The sequence below is a fragment of the Geotrypetes seraphini genome, chromosome 2 (assembly GCF_902459505.1).
Source record: "Geotrypetes seraphini chromosome 2, aGeoSer1.1, whole genome shotgun sequence".
Classification (NCBI taxonomy): domain Eukaryota; kingdom Metazoa; phylum Chordata; class Amphibia; order Gymnophiona; family Dermophiidae; genus Geotrypetes; species Geotrypetes seraphini.
The window spans coordinates 158,059,991-158,078,382 of NC_047085.1; the positions used below are offsets into that span (position 1 = coordinate 158,059,991).

Consider the following 18,392-nt stretch of genomic DNA (forward strand, 5'->3'; position numbering starts at 1 on the left):
TAAAATATGAGTTGTAAGAGAAGGTTATAATTTGTGGTTTTTATTTGGATGTTCTATTGTATTCCGCATAAAGGATATGCGGAATATAAAATTTTAAAATAAATAAGGAAGGTCAAATAGGATAAAAGTTCATCAAGGAACCAAATGCATTATGGAAACTTTACATATTCCATATCTAAAAGGAGGGGAAGTTAGCAGTAGGGGTATGCAACCATCCTCCTGGACAGAATGGGCAAAACAATGAAATGCTAACAGAAATTAGAGCTGGATGAATGGTGCTGCAGAGTTAGCTGTTGCTGTATTCCCCTGTAGGGATTGGACACCTTTGGGACTGTTGTTGATGGACTGTGCCGAAAGTGGATTATGTCTTCATCTGAGAGCTACTGACTGTACCATTACACTGTGTGTGACTGACTAGCTTGTGATTTTCCTGCTGAAGGAGAGAACTGTCTAGCCTAGAGTGGTATGTCGAGTTTTTTTTGACCAGTGATGACAGTGAGCTTACTATTTATACAGCTGTGTGCTGTTTTGTGATGCTTTTGTTTTTGAGGTCTTTTTTCTCCAGCATTTTAACTTTTTTCAGCAGAAGAGAGTTGCTTGTGGCTATTTTGTTTATTGTGATATTTCCAACGCTGTCCTGTGTACTTATTCTGATTCGTAGTTGAAATCACCCATAATTATTGTGTTACCCAGTTTGTTGGCCTCCCTAATTTCTGATAACATTACAGCATCTGTCAGTTGGTAGTACACTCCTATCACTATCCTTTTCCCCCTTACACATGGAATTTCTACCCATAGGGATTCCAATGTGTGTTTCTGCTCCTGTAGAATTTTCAGTCCATTCGATTCAAGGCCCTTCTTAACATATAACGCTACGCCTCCACCAATTCGATCCACCTATCATTGTGATATAGTTTGTACTCTGGTATGAAAATGTCCCATTGGTCATCTTCCTTCCACCAGGTCTCAGAGATGCCTATTATATCTATCCTTTCATTTAGTGCAATATATTTTAACTCTCCCATCTTGTTTCTTAGGCTTCTGGCATTTGCATACAGACATTTCAAACAATGTTTGCCAAATCTATTCACAATTTGCTCAGCAGTTGGCATTGATATGCTATCTTTAAAATCAGCCTGCTTTGCATTTAAGGAAACCTGGTCTATTGTGGCCTATATTACAATCTTCATCACAACAGGTGAAGTAGGGAAACATATTTAATAGATAATAAAGGGCTAGGAAGTCAAATTGGCTTAGTATGACAATATTATATAAGACTCCTAAAAATAGTATTTTCTAATGAATTACATCACAAATCTGTTGAATATATACTTTAGTCTAATTCATATTCATATACACTCAGAAATGTGTAGTTCAGCTCCTATAGTCGAACCCACCATCCAATCACTGTGTATAAAATCGTGAAAGCTGTGAAAAAGTGCTATTCAAAAAGTTAAAATCTCTATGTTCGATGGCAAAAGAAGGATGTTCCCACTTAGCTTTTAGGGTTTTCAACAGGTCCCGACATGGTCCATGTTTCGAAGTTCTTTTTCAAGGAACCCAAAGTAAGATTTAAATAGCTCAAATGCCAAACTGGTGAAAGTGCAATTGGATTGGTTATTATTCTTCTATTCTGTCATACGTGCATGGGTTGAATAAACAACTTCTCTGCTTCTTCTATCAGGATACTCTGTCTTCCCTTTTATGATGATATCTTTTAAAGATACCTTGTCTCGAATCATGCTCTCAGGGGCATAGTAAGGGGGGGGGGACAGTGGGGTGAATTGCCCTGGACGCCATTTTGGTGGGGGCACTGGCACCTCTCCTCCCCACTGCGCGCACGCCTTCAATTCCCTGCCACCTTACCTCTAGCTCTTTGCCGATAAGCATCAGCTCCAACCTGCTGCTTGTGGTAGCTTTGGCGTTCCCCTCCGACGTTACTTCCGGGTCCCACGATTAGGAAATGATGTCACAGAGAGCTGACACTGGCATGGGGGAAGGGAAGGGAAGTGCACGCGGTAGGGAGGAGGTGGAGAAGGGAATGGGGACTTGTATACGGCCTTTTTTGTATGGCTTTGGAGAAGAGGGGGAGCACCACCGTCCCGTGCGCCTCCCACCCTCGCTACACCACTGCATGCTCTTTTGAGCAACTGTTGGCCTTCCCCCAGTTTCTAGTTTAAAAGCTGCTCTATGTCCTTTTTAAATGTTGAGGAAACTAATGACCAGAAGCCTGGTAATGTCCTGGGAAGTTACACTAGGCATACCAGGAAGGCCAATGTTCCTCAACTAAAAGACAAACCTACACACTGCAAAGACGTAATCTTGAAGAGCCTCAGTACACACATATAAAATAAAGAAGCAGTTAGGACGGAACAGTATTTCTTATATATTTAACAAGTATGGCATAAAGATCCCTCTGTATAATTTATTTGCTCTACTTGTGTAATTGTCATCCTCTTTAAAATCCCAAAAACTAAATTTGTGCTGCATAGTTCTTATCGATTTCAGTTTTCTTTCCTTAGAAATTATTATCCATATCTTACCAAGATTGTCCCTTAACAACTTTATCTGAATACAAAATACAATAATAAATGTACAATTATTTATGTAAACATTGTTGTTTTTTTGTTGTTTTTTTATAAAGCACTTATGCTATCAGTACATATCCACTTCCCTCTAATGCTGTCTAATAAAATATTTTAATGTGTACTGTGTTGACATTGTAAATAGCCATAAAATGTGCTGTCACTTAAATATTTTACTGCTGTAATTATCATTTTTGTCTGGTCTATACTTGCTGCTCAACATCTTGAGTAAATTTCTTCAAAAAGATTATAAATAAATCCTAATAAACAAGTAAAATAAGAAGCATAGAAACACATTGCATTGGATTGTCACTCCTAACAAGGAAGTTAATAAAGTCAATTGCCTCACCTAAAACTAAAAAGAACCTACCTCCTGGAATATGTCCTTGAATAGTTCACATGAGTGTAAATCTTACACCCAAAAAAACCTACCCTGTCCTCATGTCCCCTCAACATATCATGAAGATATGATGTAGATGGGACACCAAATGAAATAATTATTAGGGATACAGACATCCACAGTCATAGCAATCCCATAAACCTTTGTGGAAATCCTGGGTTTTGCTAAGGAATGCTAGCAGTCCCACCTAGAAACTCTAATAAAAATAATATAAGTGGTGCCTCACACAACGAACTTAATTCGTTCCAGGAGCAAGTTTGTTATGCGAAAAGTTCGTTATGTGAAACGCATTTTCCCATAACAATACATGTTAAAAAAAATAATTCGTTCTGTAGCATAAAATATGCTAAGATGACATAAAAAAAGATAAATTTTTGGTTATTATTTTTATTTAGATACATCTAAAAACATAATTGTTTTTTAAAACAACACACATTTTTTAAATTTAAAGACAGACTAAGTAGAGTCTAATTTTACAGTGAGAGAGGGCAGAGTCTCAGCGGCAAAAACTGGGACTTAACTGTTCATTTTTTTTTTTTTTTTACCGTGTTTCCCCGATGATAAGGCAGGGCCATCAAATAAGACAGCTCCCCCTTTTTAGAAAAAAATGTAAAATAAGGCACCCCCCCGCAAATAAGCCACCCACCGATACCTGCGCTTACCCAAATCGGGTGGTACGGTGGGTGACTCCGTGTGGTCCCTGGCACCCCCGACACGATCGGGGCAAGAGGGAGCTCAAGCCCTCTTGCCCCCCCCCGACTCCCCGACACGATCGGGGCAAGAGGGAGCTCAAGCCCTCTTGCCCCCCCGACTCCCCGACACGATCGGGGCAAGAGGGAGCTCAAGCCCTCTTGCCCCCCCGACTCCCCGACACGATCGGGGCAAAAGGGAGCTCAAGCCCTCTTGCCCCCAGACTCCCCGACACGATCGGGGCAAAAGGGAGCCCAAGCCCTCTTGCCCCGCCGATTCCCCAACTCCCCGACAATATCGGGCCAGGAAGGAGCCCAAGTCCTCCTGGCCACGGCGACCCCCTAACCCCACCCTGCACTACATTACGGGCAGGAGGGATCCCAGGCCCTCCTGCCCTCGACGCAAACCCCCCCTCCCCCCAACGACCGCCCCCCCCAAGAACCTCCGACCGCCCCCCCAGCCGACCCGCGACCCCCCTGGTCGACCCCCATGACACCCCCAACCCCCTTCCCTGTACCTTTCTGTAGTTGGTCGGACAGACGGGAGCCAAACCCGCCTGTCCGGCAGGCAGCCAACGACGGAATGAGGCCGGATTGGCCCATCCGTCCCAAAGCTCCGCCTACTGGTGGGGCCTAAGGCGCCTGGGCCAATCAGAATAGGCCCGGGAGCCTTAGGTCCCTCCTGGGGGCAGGGCCTGAGGCACATGGGCCCAACCCAACCATGTGCCTCAGGCCCTGCCCCCAGGAGGGACCTAAGGCTCCCGGGCCTATTCTGATTGGCCCAGGCGCCTTAGGCCCCACCAGTAGGCGGAGCTTTGGGACGGATGGGCCAATCCGGCCTCATTCCGTCGTTGGCTGCCTGCCGGACAGGCGGGTTTGGCTCCCGTCTGTCCGGCCAACTACAGAAAGGTACGGGGAAGGGGGTTGGGGGTGTCGTGGGGGTCGGCCAGGGGGGTCGCGGGTCGGCTGGGGGGGCGGTCGGAGGTTCTTGGGGGGGGCGGTCGTTGGGGGGAGGGGGGTTTGCGTCGAGGGCAGGAGGGCCTGGGATCCCTCCTGCCCGTAATGTAGTGCAGGGTGGGGTTAGGGGGTCGCCGTGGCCAGGAGGACTTGGGCTCCTTCCTGGCCCGATATTGTCGGGGAGTTGGGGAATCGGCGGGGCAAGAGGGCTTGGGCTCCCTTTTGCCCCGATCGTGTCGGGGAGTTGGGGGGGCAAGAGGGAGCCAGGCGGAGAGAGGGCAGTTAAGCGCAGTGCCTGCGCGGAAGGATGCAGCTCGGGCGACTTCGTTGTGTGAAACGAAGTTCGTTGTACGAATCAAGACATAAAGTTCGTTGTGCGCAGCGTGCGCTGTGCGAGGCGTCCGTTGTGTGAGGCACCACTGTACTATTACCTAGTCCTGACATCATTAGTGAAAAATATCTTTCAGAGTGACCAGTATTCTAATCAGGGGAGAAGGATTCTCTGAGCTATATAACTCTATGCTTGATTTGAACTAGAGAATGACACGGTGACAAAATTCATCACCGTTCCCGTCCCCGCGGGAAATAATCCCATGTCATTTTCTAGTGTCTATTTCAACCTCAGTCCTTCTACACCAGCATTCTTCAAAGCAAAGCTTGTGGGTCAGTGGTTGTGCCCAATTATACTCTGATTCTTCCCTCTCTCCTTAAAGAATGACATGAAGATGATTTCCCGCGGTTATCCGCGGGGACGGGAACGGTGATGAATTTTGTCACTGTGTCATTCTCTAATTTGAACCATAGTCTTTGGCTTTTGGTCTCCCTAGTTAAATTACCTAAGTTAAATGTGAGCAAGAAAACCATCTTGCCCAATGTGCTAGCCATCCAAGCCCAAACAATTAGATGAGATAGAGCAGTGGTTCCCAACCCTGTCCTGGAGGACCACCAGGCCAATCGGGTTTTCAGGATAGCCCTAATGAATATGCATGAAGCAGATTTGCATGTTTGTCACTTCCATTATATGCAAATTTCTCTCATGCATATTCATTAGGGCTAGTCTGAAAACCTGATTGGCCTGGTGGTCCTCCAGGACAGGGTTGGGAACCACTGAGATAGAGACACCTGGCTCAGGGCAGTCTGTACTGATAAATCTGGGAGCACTTGCAGTGACAATAGGTATTTAAGCTTTACACTGTGAAGGGGACAAGAAGGAATGGGGGACCTGTTGCACCAATTGTTAGTGCTAGAGAGTAAAGGAGAAGTTGGACATAGTTAAAAACCACTTATAGCAGGGGTGTCAAACTCAATCACATTAAGGGGCTGAAGTCTAAAACACAGGCTAAGTCACGGGCCAACTTTTTTATTAAGATACTTAGTCTTAGTAGAAGTATAGATCAGACACCATTCCAGTGATTCACCTTGTTATTTTCACGTTATAGATGTTACCATAATTAATCCCAACTTTATTCAAATAGTCATTCTAGGAATAGGCAGCAGAACACTTTTTTGTTTGGGGGGCAAAGCTCTGTCCCAGACCCCACCCACATAATAGTACTAATTGTAATACAAATTTTTCCATTTATTTCTCATATATACACACAATATAATCTTATTAACAACGCATGATGGTTAACCACAAAACTAAATTACACATGCTTCTCAACATTCATTCCTACCAGAACACAGATAACCCCTATGCAAACTAAAAGTACTAATATATACAAACGAAACCCTAAGATGCAAGATTTTGCATGCAGTACAACCCCAGAGAAATAGAAATAAATGCATTTCTTCCTGAACAGTGCAAAATATAGACAGCAGATGTAAATTCTCAAAATTGACACAATTCAATCACTACAACCACAAGGATTGATGAGAAAGCTGAGAACTCTCAAACCCCTTAACCGGAATCGTCCGGTAACGGGACTCCAACTTGGAGGGAATGACCATGACCGCATAGAGGGTCTCCAGGTTCCGGAGAAAGGTTTGCTGGAGAAACTGGTGCCTCATGGGGCAGATGATCAACACCCATCTCCTCCAGATATTCCTGGGTATAACGGGACTCAGACTGGAGGTCCAGTTTCAAGGCCCTACCCATGTCAGAGATGAAACGAGTAAAGGACTGGATCAAGACCGAGGTCAGAGGCGTCGAAGTCGGGACCAGTTGGCTCACCACCGAGGAAAGCTGTTTGGTAAGAATAGCCTTAAGCATGTCCTCGAACATAGGCACCGAGACCAAAGGTGGTTGGGTCTTAGGTGCATGCATGCGCTCCTTCAGGGGCGACCTCGAGGAAGAGTATTCCCTACATGAGGAGGCATGCTTAGAGTGATGTCTTGAAGATGCCGACGAGGCGGCACTGACATGAGACTCAGAGGTAGGCTTCTTTGCCAGCATACCTGAGGAGGAAAGAGGAAACTTACCCAAGGCCGGAGTAACAGGAGGGGCCGAGGCCTGGGTCTTCGAGGCTGGGGACTTCGAGGCCGAAGCTCCCAACGAGGGCGCCGAGGCTGAGCTCGAGGCCTGTCCCTCAGCATCCATGGGGCCAAAGAGTTGGAGAATCTTGGCCACCCTCCAAAGAGCTTGCTGTTGCAAAGTCACACAAATGGAGCACGACTCAGCGCGGTGCTCTGCACCCAAGCACTCCACACACCAACGATGAGGGTCGGTGATGGAGATAACCCGGTGGACTTAGTACAGTTTTTAAACCCGGAACGAGGCCGAGACATAAGAAAAAAGACGGCTGCGGCCCCGCAAGGCCAGGCGGCCAGAGCAAAACCGGGAACCCGGTCAAAAAGGTACGAACCGAAAAACAAATAAAAAGAAGAAAAAACAGACGTGAGAGCAACAGCGACTCAAAAGGAACTAACCAAACAAGCCGCGGTGCAAGAGGGATAACGATATCATGCGAAGCAAGGGAGCAGTGCTTCTGGCTCTGCGGAAAACAGAGAACTGAGGAGACGCATGCCCTAGACCGGGTAGGAGGGGCACGTGCGCATGCGCGAGCCAATTGCAAGCTTGAAGATTTTCAAGCAAGTCTGCTTGCGAAAACGTCCCCTAGGGGGTTCCGTCGGAGACGTCACACACATGTAGAGAATATGCTGCCTGCTTGTCCTGGGATAAAGAACTTTACGGCCTTGCGGTATATAAACTGTTATTATTATTACTTGCCTATGGATTCCCAGTATTTAATGATCCCAGCCCTGATCCCAGTCAAAGAAATTAGTTACATGAGTGTTCCCCCAATACAGTCTCCAGGCCTACACAAGGGACCAGCTTTACATCTTCCTTTGGCAAGTAGGCTAACACACAAGAAATATATTTCAAGGTTATCCATAAGTAATTGAAAAGAAAGCAAGTGTGGGACATGGAGAAATATCTGTAAGGTTTATTTTGGTATAAAACAGGAGTGGAATTGTCCCAATGGTGAGCACCAATCTGATTGGGACAATTCCACTCCTATTTTGTGCTTTTGGACTCGTGGTTTTGTTTCCCCTGTTTTATTTTGTGAGATGTATTTTGGTAACATTTCACAAACCCATCCAAGATACCTTGTTGAGGAAACACAGCCTGGAGTAAAGCTTTACAATAATCAAAAAGCACCCACAGAGAAGAACTACAACCAATATTATATCTCCAGCAACTTTTGGGGGTGAGGAGACAGAAAATCCAAGAAGAGAGAGAGAAAAAAAAAGCACTAGTAGAACTAAAGACAAAACACTGCTACAAGAAAAATAACCCAGCATTCTTAAAATATGCGAATTGGCACTTTGAAACATACAGGGTATAAATCAGATTAATTCTGGTTGGCAGTTTAACTATCCCCTCTAACTGTAATCCCTATTTTGACATCCTATTTGTCTTTCTTGATTGTTTAGAATGTAAGCTCATTTGAGCAGGGACAGTCTCCTTTGTGACACTGTACAGCACTGCGTACATATGGTAGCACTATAATTAATAGTAGTAGTAGTTGGATAACCACAGAATTAGATCAGGGACATGTGCTAGATGTGGTATTCTTGGATTTCAATAGTTCATGATAATGCCCCATATAAAAGACTTGTTAAACTGGGAAGCCTAGGGCAGAACTCAAGCAGATGGAGTGGAGTAGAAACTTATTAACGGCCTCTTTTACAATGCCGCACAGCAACGGCCCAGAAGCCCTTTAAATCCCTATGGGCTTTGGGGTCATTAGCGCAAAGCAGCCGCTAGCGTGGCTTTGTAAAAGAGGCCGTAAGTGTTAGACAGAGTGACAGTAAATTGAATTCACTCTGAGGAAAGAAAGGAAATAAGTAGAATACTTAATGAACCTGACTGGAGCTAGCTCTATATCAGAGATCTCAAAGTCCCTCCTTGAGGGCTGCAATCTAGTTGGGTTTCAGGATTTCCCCAATGAATATGCATTGAAAGCAGTACATGCACATAGATCTCATGCATATTCATTGCAGAAATCCTGAAAACCCGACTGGATTGCGGCCCTCAATAATAATAATAAACTTTATTTTTCTAAACTGCCATAGTCGAAAGACTTCTAGGCGGTTCACATTCTAAGAAGGCTGGACAATCAGCGAAATACAAGGTGTAAGAAGAGAGAGTTACATGAGAAATAGGTAAAGGAACAGCAAAAAAAAACAGCGAAATTAACATCGAGTAAGAGAGAGGGAGAATATATCATTTAGAGGTTTCTGTTTAGGCGATGAATTTCTCCTAGGAGGGACTTTGAGACCCCTGCTCTATATCTATGCTAATGATACTGCAGAGGGGTTAGAACAGTGGTTTCAAATGCCAGGTACTATTTTGAGGCCCTCGGTATGTGCCTCAAAATAGTGAAAAACTATCTAAACTTCACTTTCTGCATGTTGCACTGCTTTCAGCTGTGTACAGCTGAAATTATCAGAAGCAAATAAGGAAACTATAAAGAGTTTTACCTCATGCAAAGTTGTCACTTCTTTAATAAGACATTAACTATTTTTTCTGCAGCCCTCCAAGTACCTACAAATCCAAAATGTGGCCCTGCAAAGGGTTTGAGTTTGAGACCACTGGGTTAGAAGAAAACATAAGCCTTTAGGCCTATGGCAAAGATTCACAAAAGAATGGACACTCACGAGGAAACAGGGAAAATGAAATGTTATTTAAGAAAGCTAGAGAAGTGGCTGAGTGCAGAAGTCTGTAAGCTGCTATTCAGGTAGACTTCGGAAAAGCCACTGTTCATCTCTGGGGATAAACAGAATGCAATTTTGCTACTTTTTGGGATCCTGCCAGGTATAAAATGGAGTTCTTCTAACTTTTATTTACTTATTGTATTGAATTGTAAAATGTTGGGTACAGAATGCTGGAAGGCGGTAGATTAAATGTTTTCATAAACATAATTGTGACTTGGACTGGCCACTGTTGGAAACAGGATACTGGACTTGATGGACCTTTGGTTAGACCTAATATGGCAATATTTCTGTACTTATGTATTCATCACATGTCCTCCATGGCCATCAAGTAATACATGTGAATTTTATTTCATAAAGGAAGCAATACCATACATATATGAATGCAACATGTCCATGCACATATTTTAAATATGAGTGCAACTACTCAGATAACAGGAGTTCGGAGTCTCAACTGGAGAAAGCTCCTTAAAAGCCCTATTGCAGGATGTGCCATATGGCTCTGAAAAACATAGGCCAACCTAACCCAGTGGGCAATCTTTCAAACCTTACTGTGTTCACAGCACAGAATTGTAATACCTGCCATCAGTTAGGTTATAAACAACCGCCAGTATAATTAACTGCAACACACTGGAACCTGAGTCACCGTACAAATAAACCAGGTCTTGGGAACAGTTTGTTTTTTCAACAAAGAGGGTGAAAAAGAAAAACAGAGAAGATGATTAAAAGGGATCTTACATCACTGTGCGGGTGCATGCTACTCAGGATTTCTTGATTTCACTCACTATCCTATCAATCAGTAGACATTGCTAAGACTTATAAAGATGGATTTCCAAGACAGAAGGGCACACGGTATTCATTCATTGGTTAATTAGGAATGTAGGAAGTACTTTTTCACAAGAAGAGTGGTAGATACCTAGAATGCCCTCCCACAGGAGGTGGTAGAGATGAAAACAGTAATTGAATGAAAAATGTTTGGGATAAACATAAAGGAATCCTGTATGGGAGACATGGAATCAAACAAGCTTAGCAGTGATTAGATGGCAACAGCAGTAATTGAGAAGCAAAGCCAGGTTGGATGATGTCACTTACATGTGGCTCACACATTTTGTTTGGCCTAGGAGAACTCAGAAAAACACTACAGAAAGTAATCTATCACTACAAAGTGATAAAAGCACAGAAACCCTGTTAAATGCATAGGAGACCAGGATATGTAATGGGCTTAAACTTTTCTCATGACGCACACCAAATTGAGGAGAAGGAGATGGCCACACAGTATAGCAGAAAGCAATCTAATCTAGTATTTCTGAGCCATGCCATGCCTACACAAGTTCAAGGCAACTTACAATATAGAATTGTAGAATGAAGATACTACATTATAGCAGTTTGAGGAGGACTGATTTATGATTGGAGCAATGGGGAGGGAGAATGGAGGTTACATGCTGACTCTGTCCTTTATGCTGTGCAGGGACAACAAATTAAGAAGTAGTCTATTAGTTAAGAACATAAAAATTGCCATACTAGGACAGTCCGAAGGTTCATCAAGCCCAGTATCCTGATTCCAACAGTGGCCAACCCAGGTCCCAAGTACCTAGTTAGATTTCAAGTAATAAACAGATGTTACATTACATTAGGGATTTCTATTCCGCCATTACCTTGCAGTTCAAGGCAGATTACAAAAGAATTATCAAGGAAGTATTACAAAAAGATCTTACCAAAAAGAGATTTGGTCATTTTCAAAGAGAGTAAGAAATGAGTGTGGTTATTTGTTTAGGGTAGTTGGCTTTAGTGAGAGGCGGTGTTTGATACTTGCGGTGTTATTTCTTTTCCAGTGATTTCTTGAATAGTATGGTCTTTATTTCTTTTCTAAAAGTTTTGTAGTTTAGGGATGTTGTCAGTAGATTGGTAATTTGGTTGTCTAGTTTGGCTGCTTGAGTGGCTAGTAGGCCTTCATATAGTTTTTTCCATTTGATCTCCTTAATTGGGGGGTATGAGAATGGGGTGTGAGTTTTCCTATGTCTGGTTGAGGTGTTGTGGATGAGGCGGTTGTTCAGATAGCTTGGACTGTCTCCGTATAAACTCTTAAATAGTAGACAGTAGAATTTGAATTTTATTCTCGCTGGGATTGGAAGCCAGTGCGATTTGACATGTTATGCTGCTTATCCTAGGAATAAGCAGTGGATTTCTCCAAGCCATCTCAATAATGGCCTATAGATTTCTCTTTTAGGAAATTATCCAAACTTTTTTTAAACCCCACTAAGTTAACTAATTTCATCCCCTAGTCCTAGTATTTTTGGAAAGCGTGAACAAGCGATTCACATCTACCCTTTCCACTCCACTCAGTATTTCATAGACCTCTATCATATCACCCCTGAACCATCTCTTCTTCAAGCTGAAGAGCCCTAGCCTTTCCTCACCGGGACTTCATGCAAGCCCTCCACACCTCCAATGGCAGAAAAAAACCACACTGAAAATCATCCCAGTTCTCTGTAGACTACCACCCAAATAAATCAGGTGCTGTGGTCTCAATGTGTACCCTTTCCCTCTAGATAAATCAATGCATCGTCTTCTTCCACCATTAGGCGGGGTTGAAACAAATGGGTTGACCCCATACCTCTCAGCCTCAAGTTCTAACCAGTGACCACTACCTTGGCTTCTCTTGCAATCTATGCCTTTGGAAAACATCTGCAATGCCACCACCTGGTCCTCTATCCACACATTCACCATATACTACTGCTTGGACTTCAAATTCCAGACTTTGGATTTGTTCAGTCGTGCAGTCCTTCTGAAAGCACTTCCATTACAGCAACCCCCTTCTTGTACTGAAGGCCCACTGCTCCTTGACCTAGAGAACGGCATGAGGACAAATTTGTCCTCATCCTAGTGGGAACTCAATTTTCCCATCTTGTCCCCATGAGTTCTGTCCCTGTCCCATTCCTGTAAGCTCTGCCTTAACCACACAAGCCACAAACACTTATGATTTTAAAGTGTTCAAGGCTTGGGCAGATGAGGACAGAGCTTGCAGGAATGGGCAAGGGAAGGGACAGAATGCGAGGGGATGGGATGGGAAATGGAAATCCTGTGGGGACCACCTACTATGAATATGTTCCAAGTGCTGTTGTTTATGCTTATGTTCATTGGTTTTCATTTACCCTGGTTCATGTAGGCAGCTGTGTTGATCTGTGCTTGGTTTTTTGTTTGTTTTACCCTGTTTCATAAAAGCTATTATACATTCACCTCATGCTTATAACTCAACCCAGGCTGCCTGGGCTCCATTTTTTATGTTAAGCTGGTGAGCTGGTTCCTATTCATGATAAGTCTCAAGTCTTCTCCCCTCTCTCTCTTCCCCAGTTCCCTTCATCAGCATCTCCTCACCACACTTTCTTCCCCAGTTCCCTTCAGCAGCGTCTTCTCCCCTCTCTCTCTTCCCCAGGTTCCTTCAGCATCTGGTCCTCTCTTCCACCTCGCCCCTCCCTCCAGCACCCTTCACGCGGTCCAGCAGCCCCCTCCCTCCCCTTATCTTTGTGGCAATGTTTACTTTTCTTTCTACAAGCAGCCGGAGCCTTGAAGTCACGTGCGTCTGCCGGAAAGCTCTCCTCTGACACAACTTCCTGTTTCTGGTTGCGTCAGAGGAGGACTTTCTGGCAGATGCACGCGACTTCAAGGCTCTGGCTGCTTGTAGAAAGAAAAGTAAACATCACCATGAAGATAATTCGGCGGGCCTGATTAAAACACTAAACAGGCCGGATATGGCCCAGATACGGGCCAGATAGTTTGCCCATGTCTGTCCTAGATGCATAAAAGTCAGTTGGTATTACCGACTGGATTAGTGTTGGCAGATTCGCTGGCCGATTCCCCAACAGTGACTGATGCACAAACAAGTTTGCATGCAAATGATTTGTTTTGGCCAATCAGGGACTTCCCTAGGCTCTTTCCTAAGGAAGTCCCTGATTGGCTCATGACTCAGGCACCTCCCTATACATCACATGAGGTACTGGGTTGGGGCCTAAAGCCCAGTGCCATTGAGGAAGAAGCCTAAGGAAGTCCCTGATTGACCAAAATAGGAACTTCCTTAGGCTCCTTCCGAAGGAAGTCCCTGATTGGCTCAGATGCCTTAGCCCCCTCCCAAGTGCCATTGAAAAAAAACAAACACAACCCAAAACAAACAGGCAGACCAGTCAGTAACACAGTTACCAACAGGTCTAGAGTAATTGGGTTTTATGATTGGTAAAACCCGATGCTAAATAGCCAAGCGATGTTTGTGCATCAGTCTCTTGGCTATTTTGCATGGGGTTTTACTAATTTGCATAGGTTGGATCGGATCATTAAATGGGCAATCGGGGGGAAAATATGCCGTGGGCAGTTTTGTGCCTTGATTCTTATCTATTTACCGGACCCAGACCATAGAAGTCTGCCCAGCATTAGTCATACTTTCCAGACTCTGAGGCTGTCAAAGCTTGTTCCAGTTATATGGTCAATTAAGTTTTGCTTTAATTAGATTCCATCCTTTCTCTATATTGCATTCCTCTGTTTCTATCCCACACATTCTTGATTTCCGTCACTGTTTTTTTCTTCTTAATATTAATTTGTTATAGTCCTAAAATGATTTTTTTTCTATCCCCCTATATTTGTAACAATTTTTATTCTTATGGAAACTACCTAGATGTAATGTTATGCGGGATATCAAATACTTAAATTTGAAACTTTCAGGCCTCCACCACCCTCTATGTGAAAAAAGTGTCCTGACATTTGTTTCTAAGTCTCCCACCCTGCAACCTCAGTTAATGACTTCTAATACTACCATTTTCCTATTTCTAAAAAAAGATTAGTTTTCATATTAATACTTTTTAAATATTTAAATCTATATCGCATCCTCCCCATCTCTCCTTTCCTCTACAGTATACATACAGGTCTTTAAGTCACTTCTTTAAACGTCTTTTGGCACAACCTCCATATTATTTTTGTCAGCTTTCTTTGAACCACTTCAACTCTTTTGATGTCCCAAGTGAGATATGGTCTCCAAAACTGAGCACAATACTCCTTTCATCTAGTAGATATACAGCCTACCATCTTTCTGGCTACAGTCACCTTGTCATATTTTTTTGCTGCCTTAGCATCCTCTGACACTATCACCCCAAGGTCCTTCTGCTGATCTATGCTTATCAGCCTCTCACCCCCTATCAACTACAACTTTTTTGGGTTGTATGTCACCTACATGTGGCGGACATATCCTGCTGTGCACACAGAACTCCCATTACAGCCACACAGAACTCCCTGCATGCCACAAGCTTGCCTTGTTGAGCACATTAAGAATAAATCACTAGGTAGGTGTATTATTCCCCCGTTATTTAAGGTTGTGAGCAGATCCAGGGTTTAAGCTTCACTCAGAATTCAACTGCTTCACTGTGTGTTCTCACTGAACAAAAGTTCAGAATCCAATCTCCCTGTGACCAGACCTTTTTCCCTAGGGCACAGCTGTATGTCAGATTGACCTCCCCTGATCAACTTATTTAAAATGGTAACAGCTGTATGAAAAGCTGGCAGCCCTTGTGCTTGATTTGTCCACTTCTTTTCCTTAAGTCCCTAGAGCAGGGAACTACGGCTCCTGGAAGCTCCTGGATAGAGTTCTTCACTTACTGCTCCTCCAGTGCTTATTCCTAGAGACCCTCTGAGGTAGAAAAGGGATTGCAAGAAACCCACTGGTATGACTTATAGATCCACGGGAATCCCATAGGAGAGGGAGAAGTCACGGCAGGTTTCCCATGGGGATGGGAGCAGTTGCAGTGGGTTTCCTGTGGGAGGGTAAGCCAATTCTTTGATAACGCCAAAATTAAGTGTAGAATACACTGAAAGAAACTATTGGAACACCTGAATGAGGTTTGGAATACACTGAGAAACAATGTTTGTGCATCAGTTCCACTGCTGCTTAAAAATTAAGGTTTTATTGTTCTGAAGATACAATATACACAATTTTCTCTAAGCTATTTGTAAAAAAACGTTAGTGCCAAAAAGTTAATCTGAACAGGTTTGAGCCTTTGAGAATAACCGAAACTGCCCTTTCCATCCTTAATGCTGGAAGTACCTGTGGGTATGGATAGAGAATGACACGGGTAAAAAATTTGTCCCAGTCTCCGCCCCATCAGCTCGTCCCCGCGAACTCGGTCCCTGTCCCCGTCCTGTCCCTGTGAGCTTGGTCCCCGTCCCATCCTCGCAAGCTCAGTCCCCGTCCCTGCAAATTTTTAAAGATACTTAGGGGTCCTTTTATTAAGGTACGCTAACCAATTTAGCACGCACTAAAGATTAGCACATGCTAAATTTGCACCTTCATAAAAGGACCCCTTAGTCTTAGTAGAAGTATAGGGTTACAATCTCTCCAACCCCATGCCAGATCTGTGATGTAAATAAAATAAATAAAAAAGACTTTTCCTCTCTCTTTTAGGTCCTAGTTCACGCTTGCTGTCTAACACCAGCTCTGGCAGGATACAAATTTCAAATCTGGCATACTCTAATCACAAAACAGAAAATAAAATTATTTTTTATCTTTTGTTGCCTGGTCATTATTCAAATCATGTTGGTCCCAGGCTCTGGTTGTCTTCTGATAAGTCGCTGCCAATGGTCTGATATCTCTTTCCTCGTCGTCCCTTCCATCTCCCATACCCCATGGTCTGGCATTTCACTTTCTCCTTTCCTTCCCTTTTCCATCATGTGCTCTCTTTCTCTACCCCTGCCATCCAGCATCTTCTCTTCTGTCAACTTCCATCCAGCATCTGCCCCCTCTTTCCACTTCCATTGTCTGCTCCTCTCTTTCACTCCTCCCCAAGGGTATCTATTTGTGCTAATCGCTGAACATATTCCTGTAGAGAAGAATCTGTTTATCCACACACTCCCAGTACTGTATAAAATGCTATAACAGAAACAGATTGAAAAGGACCAGAGGGCACAAAAAACAAAAAAACTCTCAGCTGTGTGTGTCTAAAAAATGGATCTAAGCAGTTTTTCCAAAATAATTTTATCAATTAAAATTAACAAGTCTGTCGGTTGTATAGCTTTTCTCTAAAAGACACAGCTGTTGAGCAGGAAAGGCAAGGGGAACCACATGATCGTCAGAGGGTTGAGGTTCAGCTAGATGTGAACAGAGCGTGGGAAATGGAGATCAAGCTAAGAAAAATCCTGTTACAGAAATTTTGCTCCCTGTCATGCCTTTCATTCTACAGTGCATTGGTAGGGGTACTGAAAGGGACAAGCTGCAGTGTAATGTGACTAGCACAGGCTTCCCAGGCCCTGGGTCTCTGTACCTATAGAAGGACTTCCCCATGGTTGCTGCTGCTTCTCTGCCCTGGCCGTCGACCATTGTTCGTGTCCCTTCTTTAGTTCTTAAGTTGCGTGTGGCTGCCGAAACTTCTTCTTTGATGCAACGTCCTGTTTCCGGTTGCATCAGAGGAGAAGTTTCAACTTTCAAGCAGTCGCATGCAACTTGTTGAAATGCTGTGCTGCTGGGAGACAAAAATGAAAATTACCATGAAGATAAGGTGAGGGGAAGAGAGGGAGGGAGATGCCTGCACTCGGCGATGGGGAGGGAGGGGGATGCCAGACCGCATGATTGGTGACCAAGTGCGGTCCCTCACTTCACTGCAGAGACAAGGCCATTCTCAACAGGGCGGTAAATGGCCTTGTCCCCGTACCCGTGGTGACCACTTTTTTTCTGTTCCCTAGCTGCGGGTAACAGCCACCATGTCATTCTCTAGGTATGTTATAGGAATGGAGGAGATTAATTGTGGGGATGGGGGGCATGGAATGAATCTTAGCGGGTATGGGTAGGGATGGGTGAAATTTCTGTTCCCATGTAATTCTCTGAGGTCATAGGGCCTGGCTCTTCTCATGTACTTGGGTTTTTATAGTTCCCTCTAAAAGCACAAGCTCAAATATAATTGGACCATTTTCTTAGAATAGACCTCTTACTAGTCAGGTGTGACTGGCATCTTCTCTGGAACAGAGGCCCAGAAATGTTCTTCCTATAACTAAAAAAGGTAAAAGCTTCACTATACCTTCATGACGTCTTTATATGAATGTCTGAACTTCACTTCTCCTTTGGCTTGATCTTCCTCCTCTTCATCCAGAGCCTCGTAGCCTTCATCTTGGCTTCCATCTGTCTCTATAGTATTGGTCATATGGTCAATAAGCTGTTCTAAGGGAGGGCTTAGTTCTCGCTCCTCATTCTCCTTCAAACTGTAGTCCAGTGCTTTGTAAATGATAATCCCCAGGGATTCAATAACCTAAATCAGGAAAGGAAAACAGAAAAAAAAAAACAAGATTCAAATTTATTCTCTTTCATTTTGTTACAGTGACAGGGAAAATTCACTTACAAATGGCTATATTCATCTCTATAGCATCATTAGCCCTCTCTGGTAGCTTAACAGACATCATGCAATAGGAATGTTATTTTCCCCATATAGACAAAAATTAAATAAAAATTTATTTCAAGATTAAAATCAAAGATGGTTTACAAGTCTTTAACTTGAAGTGATAAACATATCATATTTCCACAGTCAAGGGAAGGAAAAAAGAGGTATCTCACGAGTTTCTCCAGTTTCACATTATAGAATA

At 43.7% G+C, this 18,392-nt stretch overlaps 1 protein-coding gene across 3 annotated transcripts in view; it reads right to left on the minus strand.

The window, feature by feature from the left end:
* Window positions 1–18,392, minus strand: part of SPIRE1 (spire type actin nucleation factor 1) — a 297,110-nt gene that overhangs the window by 181,174 nt on the left and 97,544 nt on the right. For all 3 annotated transcript variants that reach the window (XM_033934118.1, XM_033934119.1, XM_033934117.1), the window contains exon 3: window positions 17,834–18,061. In XM_033934118.1, coding sequence (XP_033790009.1) covers window positions 17,834–18,061 — 228 coding nt within the window. The remainder of the gene's footprint in view (window positions 1–17,833; window positions 18,062–18,392) is intronic.